The following is a 19,972-nucleotide window of genomic DNA, read 5'->3' on the forward strand; positions in this document are numbered from 1 at the left end:
ATGATTTTCACACCTCTGATTTATTCACCACTTCCATCATCCCAAATTACTAACAAATGTTTGCATAAAATGTTTGATTAGGCCAAAGAAACAATTTTTAATTCATTAAAAAAATCATCATGAAGAATAAAACATGCCAATTACTATATAAATCATTCAACCACAAAAAAAAAACCCAGAAGTAACAATTAAACATGTTTAGTAATAAGGAGTAAATGAAATATTTGAAAACAAACAATCAAATGTCTCATTTTTAATATCTTTCCCCATGCTGTCTGATATTAGAATACTCATTCTGTAAATCCGATTACTGTGCTCAAGCACGATGGGCACGATGCCTCATTTTTTTTTAATGACATTACCTTGTAGATTACTATTCAACACTGTACTGGCTGTCATGCTTTCTTACTAAAATAAATAACAACTAAGACATTCTCATTGACAGTTACATTCAAAGTGGTGCTCTCTCTCACAGACTGGTAGTTTTGCAAAACTGGAGGACTGATGACACTATTGCTCTTTGAACATGATTCACACTGGTCTCATATTCTGCTGCTGGTCTCGGTGTTCGGTCAGAGCATATAACAGCCTCCTGCGTGGTCCTCTGGTTGGTCGAGCTGTTAGGGAACATCTCCCTCTGTTGGAATCCTACCGCATCTTGTAGTCGTGGGAAATCGCTGCATCACAAAGCTGCCCCTTGAAATCCAGCTCAAAGGTGAAGTCCAAGTCACGCTAGAGAAAAAAAAACAGACTTAAATGAGGGTCTCACTGGAAGTTTTAAAAAAATCTTTTTTGATATAGGCATTCAAAGTCATACACTGGGAAAAGTTACTCGTATTCAGATGTGGGTTATGCAGCTGTTGATTGAGAGGACAGACTTCTCTAGACTATCTAGGAAAATTTTTAACGTCTGATAGAAAATGCTGACTGAGGAATTAAATTGATGGTTTGTTTTATCTAATAGTGCTAATATAAAATATTGCTAATATATTTCTGCATGAAGATGTCAACTTCATGGCTTATAAAATAGCGCACAACCAACACATCTCATTTTTGTGCATGATACTGACAAATGTGCACGACATATAGGATCATTTCTCACACTCTCGATTTGCTATTATGATGTGACAGATTACTGAACAAATGCCAGTCATTTTCTTTGATGTGCTCCTTTGTAAATAAAAACGTGCCCTGGGGGTTGAAAGATAAGCTGACCGAGCACATCCAGATAAGATCTCAATATCTTAAGCAAGCCTAATATATGAATATCTTATAATCTGATAAGCAAACTAAGAAAAGCAAAACCTTTTGTGGACTTGCATGAGCTGATTAAGTGCAGGTCTCACTTAAGTTCTGAATACTGCTTTCTGAAGAGTCATGTCTTAGGCCTGCATACCGAATAAGTGTTAAATCTTTATGTTAAAACCGCTCTGCATTTTCTCTTTTTGATCACCGACTCACCTCATTGTTTTCATTGGGCTTGACGGCAATGCTGCCCAGGATCTCTTCCCCTCTCCTCACTGTCAGGTAATCCTCTAGGTAAAATACTGTCTGCTTCCAGTGAGTACTAGGAGCATCAGGGGCTGAGAATGTGAGAGATAAATGAGTAATATCTATGAATGTGTGTGTGTGTTTTGTAATTTATGTATATGAGCTTTTATTTGTAAGGTCTACTTCGTCAGAGCTGGTAGATGAAAGTGAACCTGTGGAGAAGCCGGTCTTCTTGTGACACTTGGTGAACTCGATGTTGAAGTAGGTGACAAGAGCGTGGATGTAGTCATTTCTCTGGATCTGCAAGCAAAAGGCTGAGGTGAAGGTCAGATCTTCCAACTTTACTGTGTAGATGTCCACCTCCTGCAAAGCACACACCAGCACACAGCCACATTATAAGGCTAATTTTAGCACACTGGATCTGCATTTTTGACAAAATATTTTTATATTTTATATAACAGGCAGCCCTCTGGTACTGCAAGTAAGCTCCAGGTTCCCCGAGTTGATTCTGAGCTGGGGTTACCGTATATCTGGAGCTTCTGTATATGTTCTAATTATGTTTACATGGGTTTTCTGGATTCTTCAGTTTCTTCCCATTTCTCAAAAACATGCAGGGGAACTGGCTACTCTAAATTGCTTGTAGTTGTGTATAGAGCCTTGTGATATACTGGGAGTAATTCATGCTGTATTTTAACACTTTGTGCTCAGTATCTCTGAAACAAGCCCCGGATCAACCATGACACTGAGCAAGATAAAGCCCTTACTGAGGATGAAGATGATTCATTAATCTTAAGCTGCACAGAAAGGAGGCTGCAAATACATAAGCCGCATTTCCTTTCATTTTAAAATGAACTACTATTGACGAGGTTAAAGACTTAAAATGTAATTGAGAAAAACCTCTATGAAACCTATAACTCTCTTTGGAGGGCAGAACGGGTTTGGTTGCTCCTAAAAAATCTTAATTTATTCATTTTGATTTTGGTTTTGATGGATGAAATTTATGCAGCAGTATATAAACTGGGCAACATTTGCAGGATACATTTTCAACAGTATTTTTTAAGTAAAATTGATCATTATAAAATAAAAATCAGCAAACCTGTGACCATTAAAAAACATAAAAAAAAAACGGACAGAGAATAAGAAAGGAAGGTTTTTTAGGTTTTTATTTGATCTGTTGGTTGCACTTCTTGAATTAAAAAGACTGCTATTGTATCAGAATACTAAATAACACATTCTAGCTGTAAACATAGTTATTTTCTATATAGCTATTTTTATACACTTAAATCAAATTGAATCACTGGAGCCTCTGCCCCTGCCAAAGTCTTTGCACAACCCTGGCAAGCTGTTTAGCTCCCTCCATTAACATCACACAATACAAGCCTTCGTGTCTCTAAAACATGGGTTGGCGAAGAAGGTGCAATGCTTCCCTTTGTGCCTTTAATCATTTATATAAACAGCAGTTCATTAAATTCCTTCACCTTCCTCTTTGTTTGTGTCATTCAGTAAACCCAACAAAGAGATGACACTCCATTCTTCATTTCAGACACTTATCCTCCAGGTATTTCATAAATACACCATCTGAAGAGGCAGTGATGCTGAGATCTCTCTCGAGCCTTCTATCTGAATGTGTCTGGCACCCTGTTTCATCTCTGCCCTTTATTCTGGAGTTGCCTCTATTCTCTGATATTTTAAGTAATGATAAGGTGCTGTGATGAAACCCACTGAAAATAGCAAAATCTTTTCAAGAAGAATTCTGAGACTAAACATGTGTGCTAAATATAAAAATCATGAAGTGGTCGAAAGAAAGAAAGAAAGAAAGAAAGAAGGAAAGAGAGAGAGAAAGAAAGAAAGAAAGAAAGAAAGAAAGAAAGAAAGAAAGAAAGAAAGAAAGAAAGAAAGAAAGAAAGAAAGAAAGAAAGAAAGAAAGAAAGAAAGAAAAGTCAGTCAGGATTTTGGCACAATGACCAATGACAAGATGATACAACAACCTGAAGCCTATCTCATTGGATTTAGGGTTCCCGCCAATCACAAGGCACAATTGCACACACACACACACACACACACACACACACACACACACTACAGACAATTTCGAGCTGCCAGTCTGCCTTCAACACAGGCCTTTGGACTAGGGATAGAAACGGTAAACCCCTGAAGCACCGAGAACGTATACTCCATGAACTTTGGGTAGAGATGGGAATCAAACCCACAACCCTGCAGATACATTAACCACTAAGCCTGCGTGACTACACAATGATATTTTGGTCTTGTAGTGTGGATGCACTAATAACAGAAGAAATGAGAACAGATTAGCACCCAGTCATCAAGAAAGCCTCTTAATGATCATCAGGTCATTATGTAACGCTCACACAACACATGTTGTCCTGAGGTAGCGCCTAGTCAATCTGCTCTATGAATCAGAGGAGGGCTTTCACAAAAAGATCAAACACTCATCTTCACATTCTCATATTACGTCTGCCAACCCACACACTTGCAAACAGAATATTCCTACCTTAATAAGGCAGGAGTTGGTCACCACTTGTTTCGGGTCCACAATATCAACCAGTGGTTCCATCATGGCGACATTGCGAATGCAGGTCATGTCAAAACCATAAACATTCTCCCACCCTAAAAGTCAGATGGAGTCATTACTATATAACAAATAATACACTTGGCGGTGTGCTGTTATAGGAAAATAATCAACAAGGTTCCTGAGGAAAAATACTGGAGATTCCTTCAATAAATGATAAATAATTGTCTCCTTGTAGAAAGACTGAACAAGTTAACAGTTTTTTTATACATATCATAAATACATATAAACATTTTTCACATTTTCAAATAATTTAAATAAACATCCATTTGGGATTGATGACAATTATGTGGTTCATCCACCATGCATGAAAATACTGTTACTATAGAAACCAACCAGCACAATTTATAGCTGTGATTTGAATTATACCTGGAATTACAGTCAGAAATGTGCTGTGATAAAAAATGAATTAGAATTCAGCAGAGATGTGGTATAAACTTTGCTTTTTTTTTGCTTTTGCTTTTACAAAGTGTAGGTTAAAGTAAGAATAAAATCAGCAAACGATAATGTGGAGTAGAGCAGGAGGCGGAGAGGAGGTGCGAGCACTTGTATAACGTGTCAGTGTGTGGAATACGGATGCTAACGTTCAGATTCTTTGGCAGAGTCATCAGTTCTGAGCATATGCTGTAAGAAGGTATGATGATCTGATGCCATCTGTTTGACATCCACTGAGATACCCATTAAAATATAACAAATAAAATGAATAGTCATTACTTCTTCTTCTTATTTTTTATAGCATGGCTATACTGAGAATAATATGAAGAAAAAACAAAACAAAAAAATGAAATGCAACAATTTTCATGAATTGACTTAAAGGAGATAAATAGTACATAAAACAACAGAATTAAAAAAAAGAAAATAAGGCTGTGGATGTAGTTTGACCTTGTGGTGTATTCTTTATGCTAGCTCTTTGTATGGAGGAGCGTTCACCCCGAGGCTTTATAGGGGTAACTGTATAGTGTTTTGAATTTGATGGAATGTTGAACTGGATATGTGAAAGTGATATCATGCACGTTGACATGACATGAGAAGGGAAAATGAAAACGAGCGTATGCAGTAGATGGTTTTTGTTATGTGGCAGAGCTCATGAGATGTTCTGAGAACAAGAAACTGACACCATCTGTTGTGCGTACGTAGAGACATGACTCTCTCCTCTCTTCCCAAAAATTTGATTAGTTATGTTTTGTCACTTCTTGCTTAGTGAACTAGCCCAGTCCAGCCCTTGCGCTGGCTGCAGATGAGTGTTAGATTTCCTCTAGACAACACTGAAGAAGTTAGAAACCCCGAGTTTGACCCAAAACCCTATGAGGGACTCTTCAGCTACTTCTCTATCTGACTTTATTTACTTAAATTATGTGTTGGTGTGGTTGTGTATGTGTGTGTGTGTATACTCACAGTGGATTTTAAAGTCTTTGTATTGTCTGTCCTCTATGGCCACCACGTGTAATGTTGCTCTATCTGGGAACATGAACCCTCCGGGCTTCTGAAAGAGGTCAGTATCATATCACTTATGTCACCAAGCAATTATCATATATATTTCACACATGTCAAAACATCATGATGTTCATTCACACTCTCTACCCCTCTTCTCGGCACAAAGCACACTCGCCTCTTGTTATATATGCAGCCAATATTTATGCATTAAATTGTTCTCTGTACTGAATCACTGTGAATAACACTGAATTGGTTTGGGGATCACATACAATAGAGCCTTAATACACATGTCTAACCATATGGAAAAAAATGTCTCACTCTGATCTAGATAAGATCCTAAGAAACCTGTTAAATGTAATTTGATCCAAGGTTGTATGAATGTAAAAGGGTGCTTTAGAACCAAAATTACAATGACTATAAAAAAACCCCCACATAAGTACAGTTAGACATTTTCGACCACAAGACGTTTGTGACCACAGTAAAGCTGTTCAACATTTCAGTCTCATAATGCTACCAAAATTTAATAATTAATTAATTAAATAAATAAATAACTGTGGTAGCAATACAAAATACATGTAGCAGAAGTTTTCAGAGTCAATCTTTTGCCTTATTATTAAAAGACTAAAAGTTAAAATCCTGAATCCCAGCAGCAAAATCAGCCTGGGTGGTAGGGATGTTATACTCTCCCCTGTCTATCACAGAACTCACAGCAGATCTGTGAGTTCATGTACAGTATGTGGAAGAGGATAGGCTGGTTTCACATCTCAGAGGAAGCATGTGTTCATCTTCCTGGTTGGAAGCTGTTGTATGATAGGGAAGAGCTGACTGGTGGGTTTGGGAATTGACTGGTTACCAAATTGGCCAGAAAAATTAAGGGGCGAAATTGGTGCCCATCCTACATATGCACAAGGAGCACAGCGGTCCAAACACACAGAAGGTACATGCTGATTCAGACACATAACACAACAGTTTACATGTTCAGCTGCTATTCTTCTATTTCAAATAGGAATTTCATGTTTATACTATTCCTACAGAGTTGTATACATACTATTAAAAAAATCTGTGGAATTATTGAACAGATTATTGTGCTGCATGTAACCATAGCTACTAACCAGCCATTTGTCCCGGGCGTAAATGACAGTCTTCAGCATGGATTCGTAAAAAAGGCAGTATCCCATCCATTCAGAGACAATAATGTCCACCTGATCCACAGGCAGTTCAGTCTCCTCTACTTTCCCTTTAAAGATGGTAATAACTGCAACACATAAAACACACACACACGCATCATGTAAAGACTCTATCTATATGAAGATTATTTGAACTGATTTTGCCCAAAGGAAAGGATGAAAATGAAATGCAGAGATACCAGTTACATGGAAAGTGTATCCATGAAATTGGATCTCCTTCTTTGAAGTTCAAGGTGAGCTTTTTAATGGACTTCATTCATTTAGTCTGTCTGCCCACCCTGTTTCTTTCTCTTTTTCCTTTTTTGTTCCAGCAGGCAAGCTGCCAATCTCTTACTAATTGCAAAGGAAGATGGTGCTGTTTGTGTGTGTGTGTGTGTGTGTGTTTGTGTGTGCGTGCATGTGTGTGTTTGTAAGCACACTGCAATGATTCCTGTTGACTCAGGTTTTACCCACCACTGTATTAATCAGAACTGTAGAGAAGTGATTTAAACAACATTGTCACACCACAGGATGTGAGTGGGGACATGGCTGCTTTTTCCTGTGTAATGAAACACTGTTTACTAATTGCAAGTGTGTCACCCTTTCCTCTTCCTGGGCATGAAGCATTAACTCCGTGCCCTTAGAAAAAAACAGAAACAGTTCAGCTAACGGATAAACAGTATTTAAAGGTAATTGTGCATAATAAAGTGTTAATCCTGAAATTATGAACCTCACAATTAATGATGCACTTAAAAGCCATGGCTCACATAATCCAGGGTGAAGTTTGCCAAGCACAGAGAAGTTTCTCTAACATGAGAGCGTGACTGTAAACTATATCTACTTATATCTACTGAACTAAGTATTAAAAACATTGTCCTTTCCCATTAAAGGTGTAAATATGACTTGAATATAATGCTAATAATCACATGAATGATCCATGCATGTGTCTGACGTTCCTATAGCATCTTTCTCACTTTCTGTATGATATGTAAATAGTATATTAAATAGAAAATATGAAGATTTGCAAAGACAAGACTTGAATGTGTGGGAAAAAAAGAGACCTGTTTTGTTTGGCCTACTTCTATTATTATTAGGCTTGGTTGTATACTCCAGTGCTATTTATGCCAATTAATGTGGGTGGAATCCATTTTGCTTGAAACAAATTGAGACAAATTGCAAGAAATCTGGCAAATTCTGCTGCTATTAGATGTTTATTTAAATATTTCCCTTCTTTTTTGTATATTTTATTCATATTGGTCATGACATTTTTTGCATTTCTCCATGAAATAACCAACAATCTTGGTATTGATTCTTGATTATTATAGAGGTTGGTATAGATGCTGCTGACCTAAGAGCTCTGCATGACCAAAACATGTATAGAAACAAGCTTAGAGGTAATTTAGGGAATCTGAACAAAGTATTTGCATATATTTTGATGTTTTTTTGTTGAGGTACCAATTCTGAATACATTCCATTGTAAATATTTCATTAGACACAATAGTTTACACAAGATGTTTAACCTTTACCATTGTCCAGGTGGTTAGATTTGATGATTTTCTCTGAGTACTCTGATATACTTGAGCATTCAATCTGCAAAGAGAAGTAGACATACAACAAATTGAGTGTTGCACAATTTATTGGTCTATTGCCATTGACAGCAAATCTAATTACTGTTAATCTGCAATTATTCATATTTCTCTTACTGATTTTATCACTGTTATGTTTTAGCCCTGAATAATATCACTGTTATGTTTTAGCCCTGAAAAATAACAGTCCTGACCTGTCAAGGCATGGACTCCACTAGATCCCTGAAGGTGCGCTGTGGTATCTCCATGGGCCCCACCTCAGAACTTACAGGACTTAAAGGACATTACAGGACTTGAAGGATACTTTTGATAGATACTGACCACTGCAGACCGGGAACACCCCACAAGAGCTGCAGTTTTGGAGATGCTCTGATCCAATCGTCTAGCCATCACAATTTGGCCCTTGTGAAACTTGCTTAAATCCTTACTCTTGTCCATTTTTCCTGCTTCTAACACATCAACTTAGAGGACAAAATGTTCACTTGCTGCCTAATATATCCCACCCACTAACAGGTGCCATGATGAGGAGATAATCAGTCTTATTCACATCACCTGTGCTCATAATGTTATGGCTGATCGGTGTATATTCCACAGGTTGACTTTGTTATTATTATTTTTTCATCTCAGTCATTTCTACTTCCCACACACTGCTTGATACTTCTACTACTGTACATTAGCCACCTGGAAATTAGAGCTATAACACAGGCTTCCTTTGTCTGAATGTCTGTTTATGTGATGTCTATGGTCCACTTGTGGTGAACTCTGGTCCCAACTTAGACCAGACCACAGACCACAAATTACTCCACAATAAGGACACACTCTCATTCATAAATTTCCTTGCTATAGCTTGCTAAGTGGCAGAGAAAATACACTCACTGACCACTTTAATAGGTACATCTGCTCATCCATGCAATTATCCAGTCATCCAGTGGAATGTATAAACTCATACAGATACAGGTCCAGAGCTTCAGCTGATGTTCAGAACAAACATTAAAATGCTTTGAACGTGGCATTTTTTAGTTGTTGGGGCCAGATGGGCTGGTGTGAATATTTCAGTAATTGTTGATGTCCTGGGATTTTCACACACAACAGTCTCTTCATGTGTGTTTATCTGTTTCAGTTCTGACCATCTTTAAAAAAAAGTAGAGGAGACCAAGTCTAGAAAGGCTATGAAAACTCAATCACTCATTCCAACATCACCTGTTCCCTTTCCAATCGCCGGCCGAGTCTGTGCCTATTGTATCATCAGATCCCCATTCTTGGCTGAGAACAGTGGAACCTGATGTGGTCATCTGCAGCTGTAGCCCATCTTCCTCAAGTTCAGATGTGTTGTGTGTTCTGAGATGCTTTTCTGGTAATACGTGGTCATTTGAGTTACTGTAGCCTTCTTGTCATCTCGAACCTGTTTGCTCTTTCGCCTGTTACCTCTGTCATCAACAAGGCTGTTCGGTGAATGTTTCATTTATTTGCACCATTTTGTGTAAACTCTAGAGACTAGTGTGTGTGTGTGTGTGTGTGTGTGTGTGTGTGTGTGTGTGTGAAAATCCCATGAGATCAGCAGTTTCTGAAATACTCACTCCAGCCCATCTGGCATTAAAACATGTCATAGTCAAAGTGAATGCTGTTTGATGTGAATGTAAACTGAAACTCTTGACCTATATTTGCATGATTTATGCATTGCACTGCATTGCATGATTGGACAATGGCTTGCCTGTTCAGAAGTGCAGATGTTCCTATATATTATTATAATACAGCAGTTCAGACTTTAGACTTGTTTATTTTTAGGCTCTTACACTCCCAGACATCCATTCCTGTCTCTTCTAACTAAAAAACCCTTTCCTTTTCCTTTCTGCAGTTACAGATCAGCTCGTAGTAGGTACAAATATGCTATAAAGGTAAAAAAACTGAAAGAAGCTGTTCTCTCTCACACACTCAATCTCACACTCTCATATGCATATTCCTACAATTCAGTCTGCACATTTTTATAAACTCTGTAACTAATCAAGTTGTAGTTCTTTGATTCTGTGGATTTGCTTAGTGCCGAGTTGAAGTCGTATTCTTACCCCATAGACATGTTTGGCTCCTGCTTTAGCAGCGAACATGGAGAGAATTCCCGTTCCACTGCCCACGTCTAGAACAATCTTATCCTTAAAAATGTGTTTATTGTGGTACATGGAGTTCCTGTAGGTCAGTGTTCTCACCTCATCCTTTAACATCTCCTGTTGAGGGAAGTTTTAAAGGTATTTGTATTACACTGTTTGTCTATATATAGTGTTTATATAGTACATATACTACAGCAATTGACCAATGCTTACAATCATTTATATAATTTACATATTAAATAAAATAATACCTTCTTAACTGTTATAGTTATATTTAAATCCTCCAATCACATTATCATAGCATTCATTCCATCACAAAAAAAGCAGATTTCCATGTATACACTGTTACCTCCAAATGCTGCAACACACTAAAAGACACTCGAGACAAAAAATGCGAAATAAATGCCTTTGCTCAGAGGCACAAGACACACATGCAAACTGAAGAGCCATTCATAGCATAGCCTCTCCATATTCAGCGTTGCTGCAGGAGTATAGTGTAATATATAGGACACCAAGCACTGTATCAATGCTATTCCTATTCTATTTTTTTTTTCTTTTTTAGAGAGACAAGTATCCATTATCACCCTGTAGGGATTAACTGATACACATCTTTCTTTTCTCCTTCTTGCTCTTCCCTGTCCTGCTTTTTCTGTTATCAGGAATAGCTCCTTTATCTGCAGACAGCTCGACCTGACCCAAAAACTCAACATGTACCAGTCTCTTTCTGCATCACAAACATGGATATTTTCTCCAGACTGAGTGATTTTTAAATAGATATTTTTAATGGATGTGAGCAGTTTTTAAGGCAGGCCGACTTGAATTATCAGTATGTTTTCACGATTAAAGCAGCTTACATTGCATTACAGATTACCCAATAAATTTGGGCAGTACAAAATGTAACATTTTAGGGTTGGTAAATATGATAAAACAATAATATAACATACCTCAATTTATTTTTTAAGATACTTAATATATATGGAGATATATTTGGTTTGGTGACAAAATGTCAGCACGTAGCATATTTTCAAACCTCTGCAAAACTTCTTTCAATTCTAAGCCTATTTAACCACTTTAAAACATATTTAACAAGCACAGTAAACAATTCTGAAACAAGAGTTACAGACATCATCGTGAAATGGGATTGGGTAATGTATAAAAAACTGACAATACCCACAAACCCATTCAGTTAGGGGGAACCCTTGACAGCCTTAGTGATTTCTTGAAGAGGCCTTGAGTGTACTACAGAGATTTACAGAACTGAAATTGCAGGCATCTGATTTAGCTCATTGAATCATTATCAAGCCCTTGACAAAATAATTGAATAATTTTTTTTATTATTATATTTTATCACAATATGTTTTTCACAGGGAATTCTACATAGAACCCCATTGAAAAGCACCTAATTATCCAACAAACAATTAAAAACCATTAAAAAAAAGAAAGATTTTACACTATGTACCTCATGAATGCCAAAGTGTGCGTATGAGTCAAAGTAGTAATCTCGTGAGGTCATTTCCTCTGGATTGAGGAGTTTCGCCATTTTTCCACGTCCAGGGCAGGTGGAGAGTGCTGAGACGTGTGGGGTGTGAGGGGGACGAGGGACATGATGAACTGATGCCATGGGCTTAGGCACAGGGGGAGGCTGTGAAGAGGGAGGATTGCTAGTGCTCTGCTGCCGCTGCTGCTGCTTCTGCTGGCAAATAGAGATGAAAGAATAATTAACTTTTCTACTGACTTTAAACTTGTAACTTATGACATATAGGCCTCCTTTCCAGTGTTCTTTGGATTACACAAGTCTGGGTGCAGTATGGTGGATCCTATCATCTTACTGGTTTATTGGTCAGAAGTGATTTTACAGAAACCGTGCCTACTGAAGAATGAATGAATATATAGCATTTCTTTTGTGCGGCACAATGGCAAAGACGTTAATGTTGTGACCACACTGCTTTAGGGTCCTTGGTTTGACCCTGAAGAGTGTTTGCTTTCTCAATGTCAGTCTGGCTTTCCTCCGGGTTCTCTAGTTTCCTCCTACTTATTAAAAACATGCCATCATATGGATTATGCATGACCAGGATAAAATACGGTATTTAATGCATTGAAATGAATGAAAGCATTATTTAATATCCTGCATACAATGTTCAGAAAGTGCAACTATAGAGGGATGAGCCCTGGGGATTTTTCTGTGCAGTACAGCGGCTCCTTCACTGCAGCACCAAGGACAGCGCTCGCGCTACCGGAGGCAGTTCGCTATGGGGCGGATTTTCCATCAGCGACCGTCATTAATACCAAATATGGGAAGAAAAAAAAAATCCCGCAGATTTGTCGGTTACCAATGTGTTTATTTTCCTAGCACGCGAAATGCAGCGTCGACTGAGGCCAGTGATCGGGTGTCCTTTTGACCGCACGCGTTGCAAGCGTCCTCAAATTGTGTTTTCTAGCTGCACGTCCTGTTATGTGCATTTCTAGAAAACTGCATTTTAGCAGCATATTTATTAGCAGCACATGCCGGTTGTATCGTTGTAATCTTCGGCTCGTGATGTTGCATGCAAACTGCACGGCTTCTGCTCTCTGAATTCCTATTCAAATTCGGCGCTTTGACGTTTTGAACGCAACCAAATGTGCAAACAACTCGAGAACAAACGCTCCTCGCGCTGTTATAATCGCAGTGTGCTCTGTGTCACGAGGACTGATCCCGTTATACAAATACATGTTTTAACTCACCTCCGAGCTCTCAGCCTCCGCCATCTTTCTGCGCAGGAGCAGGCACCGTGATGAGTGCCTCAGTCCCATATGAGCCAACGGGATTCCGATGAACTCAAATTCCTCCTATGTTTTTTAGTGGAATGTAAGCCTATAGATCTCTTTGCAGAAGTTTACCATACACTAAAGTGTGCAATGTGACAGGTAGGTTTATTCTTTATAAACGCACTTCGCTTCTTAAATAAAATAAAAAAATACTTCTCCTAGATCAAGAATTTGATTATGAGATTGTCATAAGGACTTTTGAAACAGATTTGTCGCTCTGCCTTCTTCCGTCAAGACGCGACTTGAGACAAGAAACATACGAGTCCTGTAGTCCATTGTGCAAAGTTAACAGAAAGATCCTAGAAAGCGACACTTAAGGAAACCAGTTGATCCTGTAAAAAGCCTCAGTGTCTGACACTGTTGGATTACAGCATCGTTGCGAATTGCACACATCCCTTAAATACCATTCGTCTTATAGGTATATAATAGACATGTTTTATAATATACTCCAATGTAATTATAGCCTATGTATCCAGGAGTAATTCGAGCGCCTTGCTAATCTGTCCAGATCTTCCTGAAAGAAAGTTCAGCCCCGAATAGAAGAAGTTGGCTCGGTGTTGCGCAGGACAAGAGCGGGTTAAAGCGAATGAAGTACATGGAGATGATCCCGAAACTATATCGGTGCCTCCTACACGCGCAATGGCACCTCCACCTGCCCACACATCTTACACACTGACTGAACACGCCGAGCGCAATTTCTTACAGTTAAATGGACCGAGGATATTTTTATTTCTCCTATATAGGGCAACAGATTTACGGTTCTTGATCTGGTGCGAAAACTAGGCATTTTTGCGCCGGAGATGGATGTGTAGAATGCACTTTAAAAATAACACGAGCGTTGAATGATAAAGCGGGAAGGTGAAGAGAGAAGTCCACAATCAAACAAATGCACTATAGTTATGTCATTTCTCTGTCAAATGGATTGAAAACAAGTAACACCCCCAGCAATTCCGCTCGCGCAAGTCTATATTTATCCTCGCTCATATTTCTCGATGATGATGATGATGATGATGATTTCTCAAGTCGTGCATTTCATATACGGTGCATTCAGGTGTATTGCGACATCAGGTACAACTTAGAAGCGTGTATTTTCTTGTCTGATAAAGTCGTTTTGTTCCTAAACCACTGAAGTCGAAATGCTCGATAGAAATGATATGACATCATATTAGAAGCTGTGATCAACATCAAACTGGAAGCCATCCATCTATCTATTTTCTGTACTGTTTATCCTACACAGTCTTGCAGGGAGCCAGGAGCCTATCCTAGGGGACTTTGGGACACAAAGTGGGGGGGGACCTTGGACAGGGTGCCAACTGCACACACACTCACACCCATTCACACAGTACAGACCATTTAGAGATGCCAATCTGCCTACAACAGATGTCTTTGGACTGTGGGTGGAAATTGGAGTACCTGGAGGAAATCCCCAGAGCACAGGAGAACATGCAAACTCTCCACACACAGAGCGGAGATGGGAAGCAAACTCCAACACCACCGTAGAAGGGTGAGACATATGTGTTAACTGTGACCCAGCAAGCTGGAAGCCAAGGCTAATAGAATAGAATTGCATATGCTAAAATAAGGTAATAATAGTGCCATGAAAATGTCTTCAACATAGTTAGGCATATATTCACATATGATATGTAAACTACTGTTACTACCGTAATTGTTCAGCATGGCTCTCCAGACAGCATGATTCAGGTTAACTGGGACAGTCTTAAAATACAAAACACAGAGCAAGGGGAAGTAAAAGGATATTATGGATGCATGAATGGATGCATATGAAACACCCCACTGCTATGGTTATATTATGCCTTGATGTGCATTAAATGGTGTTTCATTAAGCATAACGCTTAAGCAGTGGAATAAGGTAGACTGGTAAAAACTGTACATTATTTATTGCTACTATTGATTTTGCTGTGATTTTTACCTAGAATACTATTCTCTTATCCCAAGTTATGCTGCTATAATGCAAGAAATGAATGACAAAATGTTACTCTTAATGCCATTTAGTGTTTTTCTACTGCGACTATTATTTTTGTTCATCTGTTCATACTACATTTAAGTAAACAGTGGTTATTTTTTTTCAAAATGTGTCCCAGTATATCTGAATTTATCTTACATTTCATATGTAGACCTATGATTTCACAATAATATGTGATCAATTGAAAATAAATGAATTGTGATCCTTGTAGCTGAGGTGTGCCTGTGTTTTACTGGAAATGTGAATATCTTTAAAAAATATAGAAGGTACACTGCCATGTTTTTCATAAATGGCAAGATTATCTTTAACATTTACAGGCCTTCAGGTTCAGCCGGATTTGGTGCTTGGTTGTACAACCGTACATGAATGTGCATTTGGTGTATTTTTCAATTTAAATTTGCAGGATTCAGGGTATTGTTTATTATTTTTTTAATGAGAAAAGGGTTACTCTGATGCTGATTGTTATGTAACTCACACATGCTACCAAGAAAAAGAATTTGCAAAGAAAAAGGATACGTTACGTAATTGTACTTTAATTGCCTTATAGATTAACGTTTTAATGGTGCACCTTTCTAGGTAAATAACACAAAAATAAAGCTACAGGAAGATGTATGCTTGTTGTACCAACTCAGTGACAGCGAATAGTACATTTTACTAGTTTTCTTCTAAGCATGTGAGCAGGTGATATAAGATATGATTACAGGAGCACAAAAAAGATGAAATTTTACCATGAACTAGTAAACATGTGATATGATAGGTGTGGTGAAAGGATATTATGTGGCCACTTGAAATGGGGTTATTTTACTTAACTCAGTCACTCACTAACTCACAAACAAACTTACATTGACACATCCAGCAATCTGAATAAAATGCGGAGTTACAGCTTGAGGAGTGTAAAGCCCAGGGACCAAAAGAATGTGAAAGGAATTTACATAATGTGCTGCGATCATAGGGAAATCCTCCTACTCTGGATGGTGTCACTGGGTGCAAAACATTCAAGAAACTCTGTGCCAGCCTATGTGCGACTCTATCCCTGGCTACAATTAAGCAGCTGTTAGAAATATGTAGGCTCTACATAGAAGTGGTTTTACAGTTATATGTATAAGCTGACATGACTCCAACCTACCTGCTTTAATTGTAAACGTTTTTTCAATACCCTGATTGAGTTGAAACCCTCATACTGTTGCCTCTGCATTATCTCCTGATGAGGGGGTTTCTAGTGGATATACAATATTGCTCAGGTGCTACACTGAAGGACACACACCCACTCATGGCAGTCATGCATTGCATAAACCAACACAACTGAAAATCCGACCTTATGTATTGTAGTGTCCAAGGATCCATTTTATTATTCGGTTAGCTGAATACATGTGCCATCCATCCTTGAATAGATGTAGGCAGCAAATGTTTCTTAGTCTTAAAGTAGTGAGTTCTTATACAAATAGAATATTTGAAATATGTTCTTCTATTCAGTATTCCACATATGTTAATCACCATCACACTTTTTTAAAAGTCTGATGCTTTCAAAAGACTAATTCAGGCTAGAACATTTGCCACCTGCTTGGCCTTGAAACACATACGGTGGTTAATTGGTTAAGGGTAGCGACATTCATACTTAACTGATAGCTTACCTAAGGTTGCCAGTTCTACTAATATATCAGCATTTTATTCAGAAGGTTCTAACCTTATATGGTTATTGAAAGGTTTACAGCTCAAAGCCTGAAGCTATCCAGCGTGTGTATTTATCACTTTAAAGATGCAAGAAGTCAAAATTATGATTGTGAAGGCAAAGATAGGCTCCAGCAGACCCCTGTGACCCTAATTAGGAATAAAGCGGGTATTGACAATAGATGGCTGGATGGATAATAAGATAAACTTTGAGGTTAGTAAACAAGTAGAATGTACAAATGAATAGAAATCAATGTCTAATCTATAGAAACACTTCAAAAAGCAGCTCTCTCTCTCTCTCTCTTTCTTTCTCTCATAGTGTGTGTGTGTGTGTGTTTGTGTGTGTGTGTGTGTGTGTGTGTGCGGTTGCCTGAGTCAGAGAATTTGTATTGTGTTCTCTCCGCTCCTTTTTTGACTGTGTTTGCTGGACCGTACCCTCAAAACACACAACTGTCACCATCCCCCTCCCCGTGAGAGCACCATTTAAAAAGCCTTAAACAGGACACACAAACCCCAGTGATAATTGAACTAACAAGAAAACAGACAGGGATGTGCCTTACAAAAACCAAACTAGAATCACAATGAGGGTTTGAAAAGAAAAATATCAAATTAATTCATATCTTCTCAGTCACCCAATTTTATTTATTCCATGCAATTAATTAGCTATTTGCTTACTGCCAAGTCCTCTCCTATGCTTGATGAATTTCAATTTTCAGTGACAATGTGGTTTGAAAATGATTGTATTTTTCAAATTGCAAGACCGCAGCTGGTCGTTTTGGAATCATATTCCCCTTCCTATATCCTAATTTGCCTTGAATCCAGACTGTGAGAAATGAAAAATCATCATGTGGAGCTTGCTACTGAACAGAAAAATAGGCTTGTTTGTATTCCCTTTCAGACAATGTCAGTGAAACTTCATTAAACATCTTATCAGAGTCCGAATGTCAATTACTGATGACATCTGGCACATTAAATGCCCACAGGGCTTCTCACTAGACTCTTTGCGCTGGTTCAGATATGACAGATACAGATAAAAAACCTCTTACCTTCCATATAGGCTCGGATGTTGCATAGGAGGTGGGTGAATTTGGCTTGTACCCACTTTCTGTGGCATTCTGTCTTCTGATGAAGTTTTGGCCTTTCTGAATTACAGATATAGAGTAGTGTGGGTTTCTGGAAATGAGAACAAATTGAGAAATCCTAGGTCTGGTGACCAAAGACAACAAGGAAGCAAGGTATAATCACTCATCTCACAAATGCCCTACACAATAAGATTGCCATTTTGTGTTCTCCGGCATACCATATTAACGTTTTCCTTTTTTGGATTAGGCAGTATTCCTTTTTCTTTTTCTGCATCGGGTATTCATTCAGCAACAACACCTCTTGCAGCCTATAGAAAAAGGACACTGCAGGCTATTTCTTTAATAAAAGTCCTTCCTGCTATTGGCAGGCATAAATAAGCTGAACAGGCCTGTCTAATCAATGAAGCCCTTGGCTCACTGTGGAAAATATCAAATTAACCTAAACACTGAGGGTCAGACAAGATCTAGCACTTCATCAGCAGATGCTGTACTTTGCATAATGAAAAGGACACTTGTGACAAATCTTCCTCTTGCTTCACCATCCTGTCTGACCAGGAAAGGGTGGCTGAGGTTGTTTTCGGAGGGAATGAAAAGGAAGTTTTGGAAAATGTCACTGTTTGCATTTGCATACTTCCAGCCAACTGCTTATGCCAGCATCTCCTAATTTTGGACCTAGTGTGCGAAAGTAATGAAAAGCTTACAAATATTCCTACACTAACACCTGGATTAACAAGCAAGCCCTTCATGAGTATGAGTTTACAACCATTTTTATTACAGGAAAAATGCTAATTAAACACTAGGAGCTTTGCAGAAATCCAAAGTAAGCCAGAGATGATGGGAAGAGAAACAAGACTAAATATAGTGGCGATAAATAATTTCTATATACTGGAGAGAATAGACAACCAGTTCTAAGTGTCTTGAAAGGATTTTGAGTATGAGAATATTGTGAATAAGTGTCCTGGGATGAGCACAGGTCTTTTTTTTATGATTACAGCAGCAGCTATTTATTTACAAATCTACAGTGTTCAAGTGAGACTAGGACTATTTTTGTGAAGTGCAGACGTATTCCAGGAGCAAATACTGTTTAATGTGTGCAGTGCCAGCCCGATATGTCCTAATATTCAACATTATTTTGAAATTCTGGACTGTTCATACACTTGAAAGTGGTACCAAAATGGAGTTTGGAGATACATGTTTGCAACTAAAGGATTCTAAAGGATACCTTCAATTAATTGTTAAGGTGCATAATGAAACTGTAAAGGCTACTGCAGGTTAATTTACAAATTTTGTATAATCTATGTGTAGTTAAATCAGTAGAAGACAGCTGATTGTTTCTTTGGTATATAAGATTAAACAGTCATACTCATATGATTACTTCGCATACTTGATGCTTTCCCTTTTGAATGTGAAATATTTTAGCTATATTTTATTATTACTCTAAACATATCAGCCTAAAGCAGATACTGGAACACTGGACGCTAGATGGAACTACACCTCGGACGGGAAGCTAGTCCATCACAGTTGTACATCTGGTGTACGTTATTTAGACTTCAACCCTAAGCAGTGCATTGTGGGATTTCATAAGCACTTAGACTTCACTTTAGTTTCAGACATGGCTTATTAAAGTGACAATATGGATTTAGAGCCACTTTGTTGTTTTATTACAGCCTTCACTCTTCTGAGAAAGTTTTCTACAAAATTTTGAGTGTGTCTGTGGGAACTTTTGGCAATTCAGTCAAAAGAACATTTGTGAGATAAGACAAGGATGTTTGATAAATGAAATCCTTTCTCACAATTCAATGGGGATGAGGGTCAGGGCTCTGTGTAGGCAGCTGGAGTTCCTCCTCCAAACTAGTCTTCATGAAACCCACTTGCTGGAACAGGCAGAGTCAAACTGTTGTCACAAAGTAGGAAGCATATAATGTCTATAATGTATGAACTGTACCCTTCAGCTGGAACTCAGGAGGCAAAATACTGGGAAAAAACAGCCCCATTATCCCTCCTCCTCACACTTTACTGTTGCCACTCTGCATTCCTGTAGGTAGCGTTCTCCTGGCATCTGCC

The 19,972-nt window shown here is 38.3% G+C and overlaps 1 protein-coding gene across 7 annotated transcripts; it reads right to left on the reverse strand.

The window, feature by feature from the left end:
* Nucleotides 1-4: 4 nt before the first annotated feature.
* prmt8b (protein arginine methyltransferase 8b) lies at nucleotides 5-19,716 on the reverse strand. Of its 7 annotated transcripts, XM_058417669.1 has the most exons (11): nucleotides 19,702-19,716; nucleotides 17,873-17,999; nucleotides 11,829-12,062; nucleotides 10,331-10,486; nucleotides 8,208-8,271; nucleotides 6,628-6,770; nucleotides 5,477-5,564; nucleotides 4,004-4,119; nucleotides 1,704-1,854; nucleotides 1,462-1,583; nucleotides 5-732 (listed from the first exon to the last, which is right to left on the reverse strand). In XM_058417669.1, the coding sequence occupies exons 3-11, from the start codon at nucleotides 11,988-11,990 to the stop codon at nucleotides 649-651; spliced, it is 1,086 nt and encodes a 361-aa protein (XP_058273652.1). In that variant the 5' UTR covers nucleotides 11,991-12,062; nucleotides 17,873-17,999; nucleotides 19,702-19,716; the 3' UTR covers nucleotides 5-648. The 7 variants fall into 7 exon arrangements, 5 of the variants coding, with proteins under 5 accessions (XP_058273652.1, XP_058273650.1, XP_058273651.1 ...); XR_009207408.1 differs by lacking the exons at nucleotides 17,873-17,999; nucleotides 19,702-19,716 and adding an exon at nucleotides 13,091-13,961 and having other exon boundaries at nucleotides 1,675-1,791; XR_009207407.1 differs by lacking the exons at nucleotides 17,873-17,999; nucleotides 19,702-19,716 and adding an exon at nucleotides 13,091-13,947 and having other exon boundaries at nucleotides 1,675-1,854.
* Nucleotides 19,717-19,972: the final 256 nt, after the last annotated feature.

Source organism: Hemibagrus wyckioides, linkage group LG19 (assembly GCF_019097595.1).
Source record: "Hemibagrus wyckioides isolate EC202008001 linkage group LG19, SWU_Hwy_1.0, whole genome shotgun sequence".
NCBI lineage: Eukaryota > Metazoa > Chordata > Actinopteri > Siluriformes > Bagridae > Hemibagrus > Hemibagrus wyckioides.

Coding starts and splice junctions, on each gene's coding strand:
- prmt8b (XM_058417665.1), bottom strand. CDS start 13,159: ATGGGACTGAGGCACTCATCACGGTGCCTGCTCCTGCGCAGAAAGATG. Junction 5,565..6,627: donor ACGCCCGGGACAAATGGCTG/GTTAGTAGCTAT, acceptor GACCTCTTTCAG/AAGCCCGGAGGGTTCATGTT. Junction 1,855..4,003: donor CCAACTCCTGCCTTATTAAG/GTAGGAATATTC, acceptor TGTGCTTTGCAG/GAGGTGGACATCTACACAGT.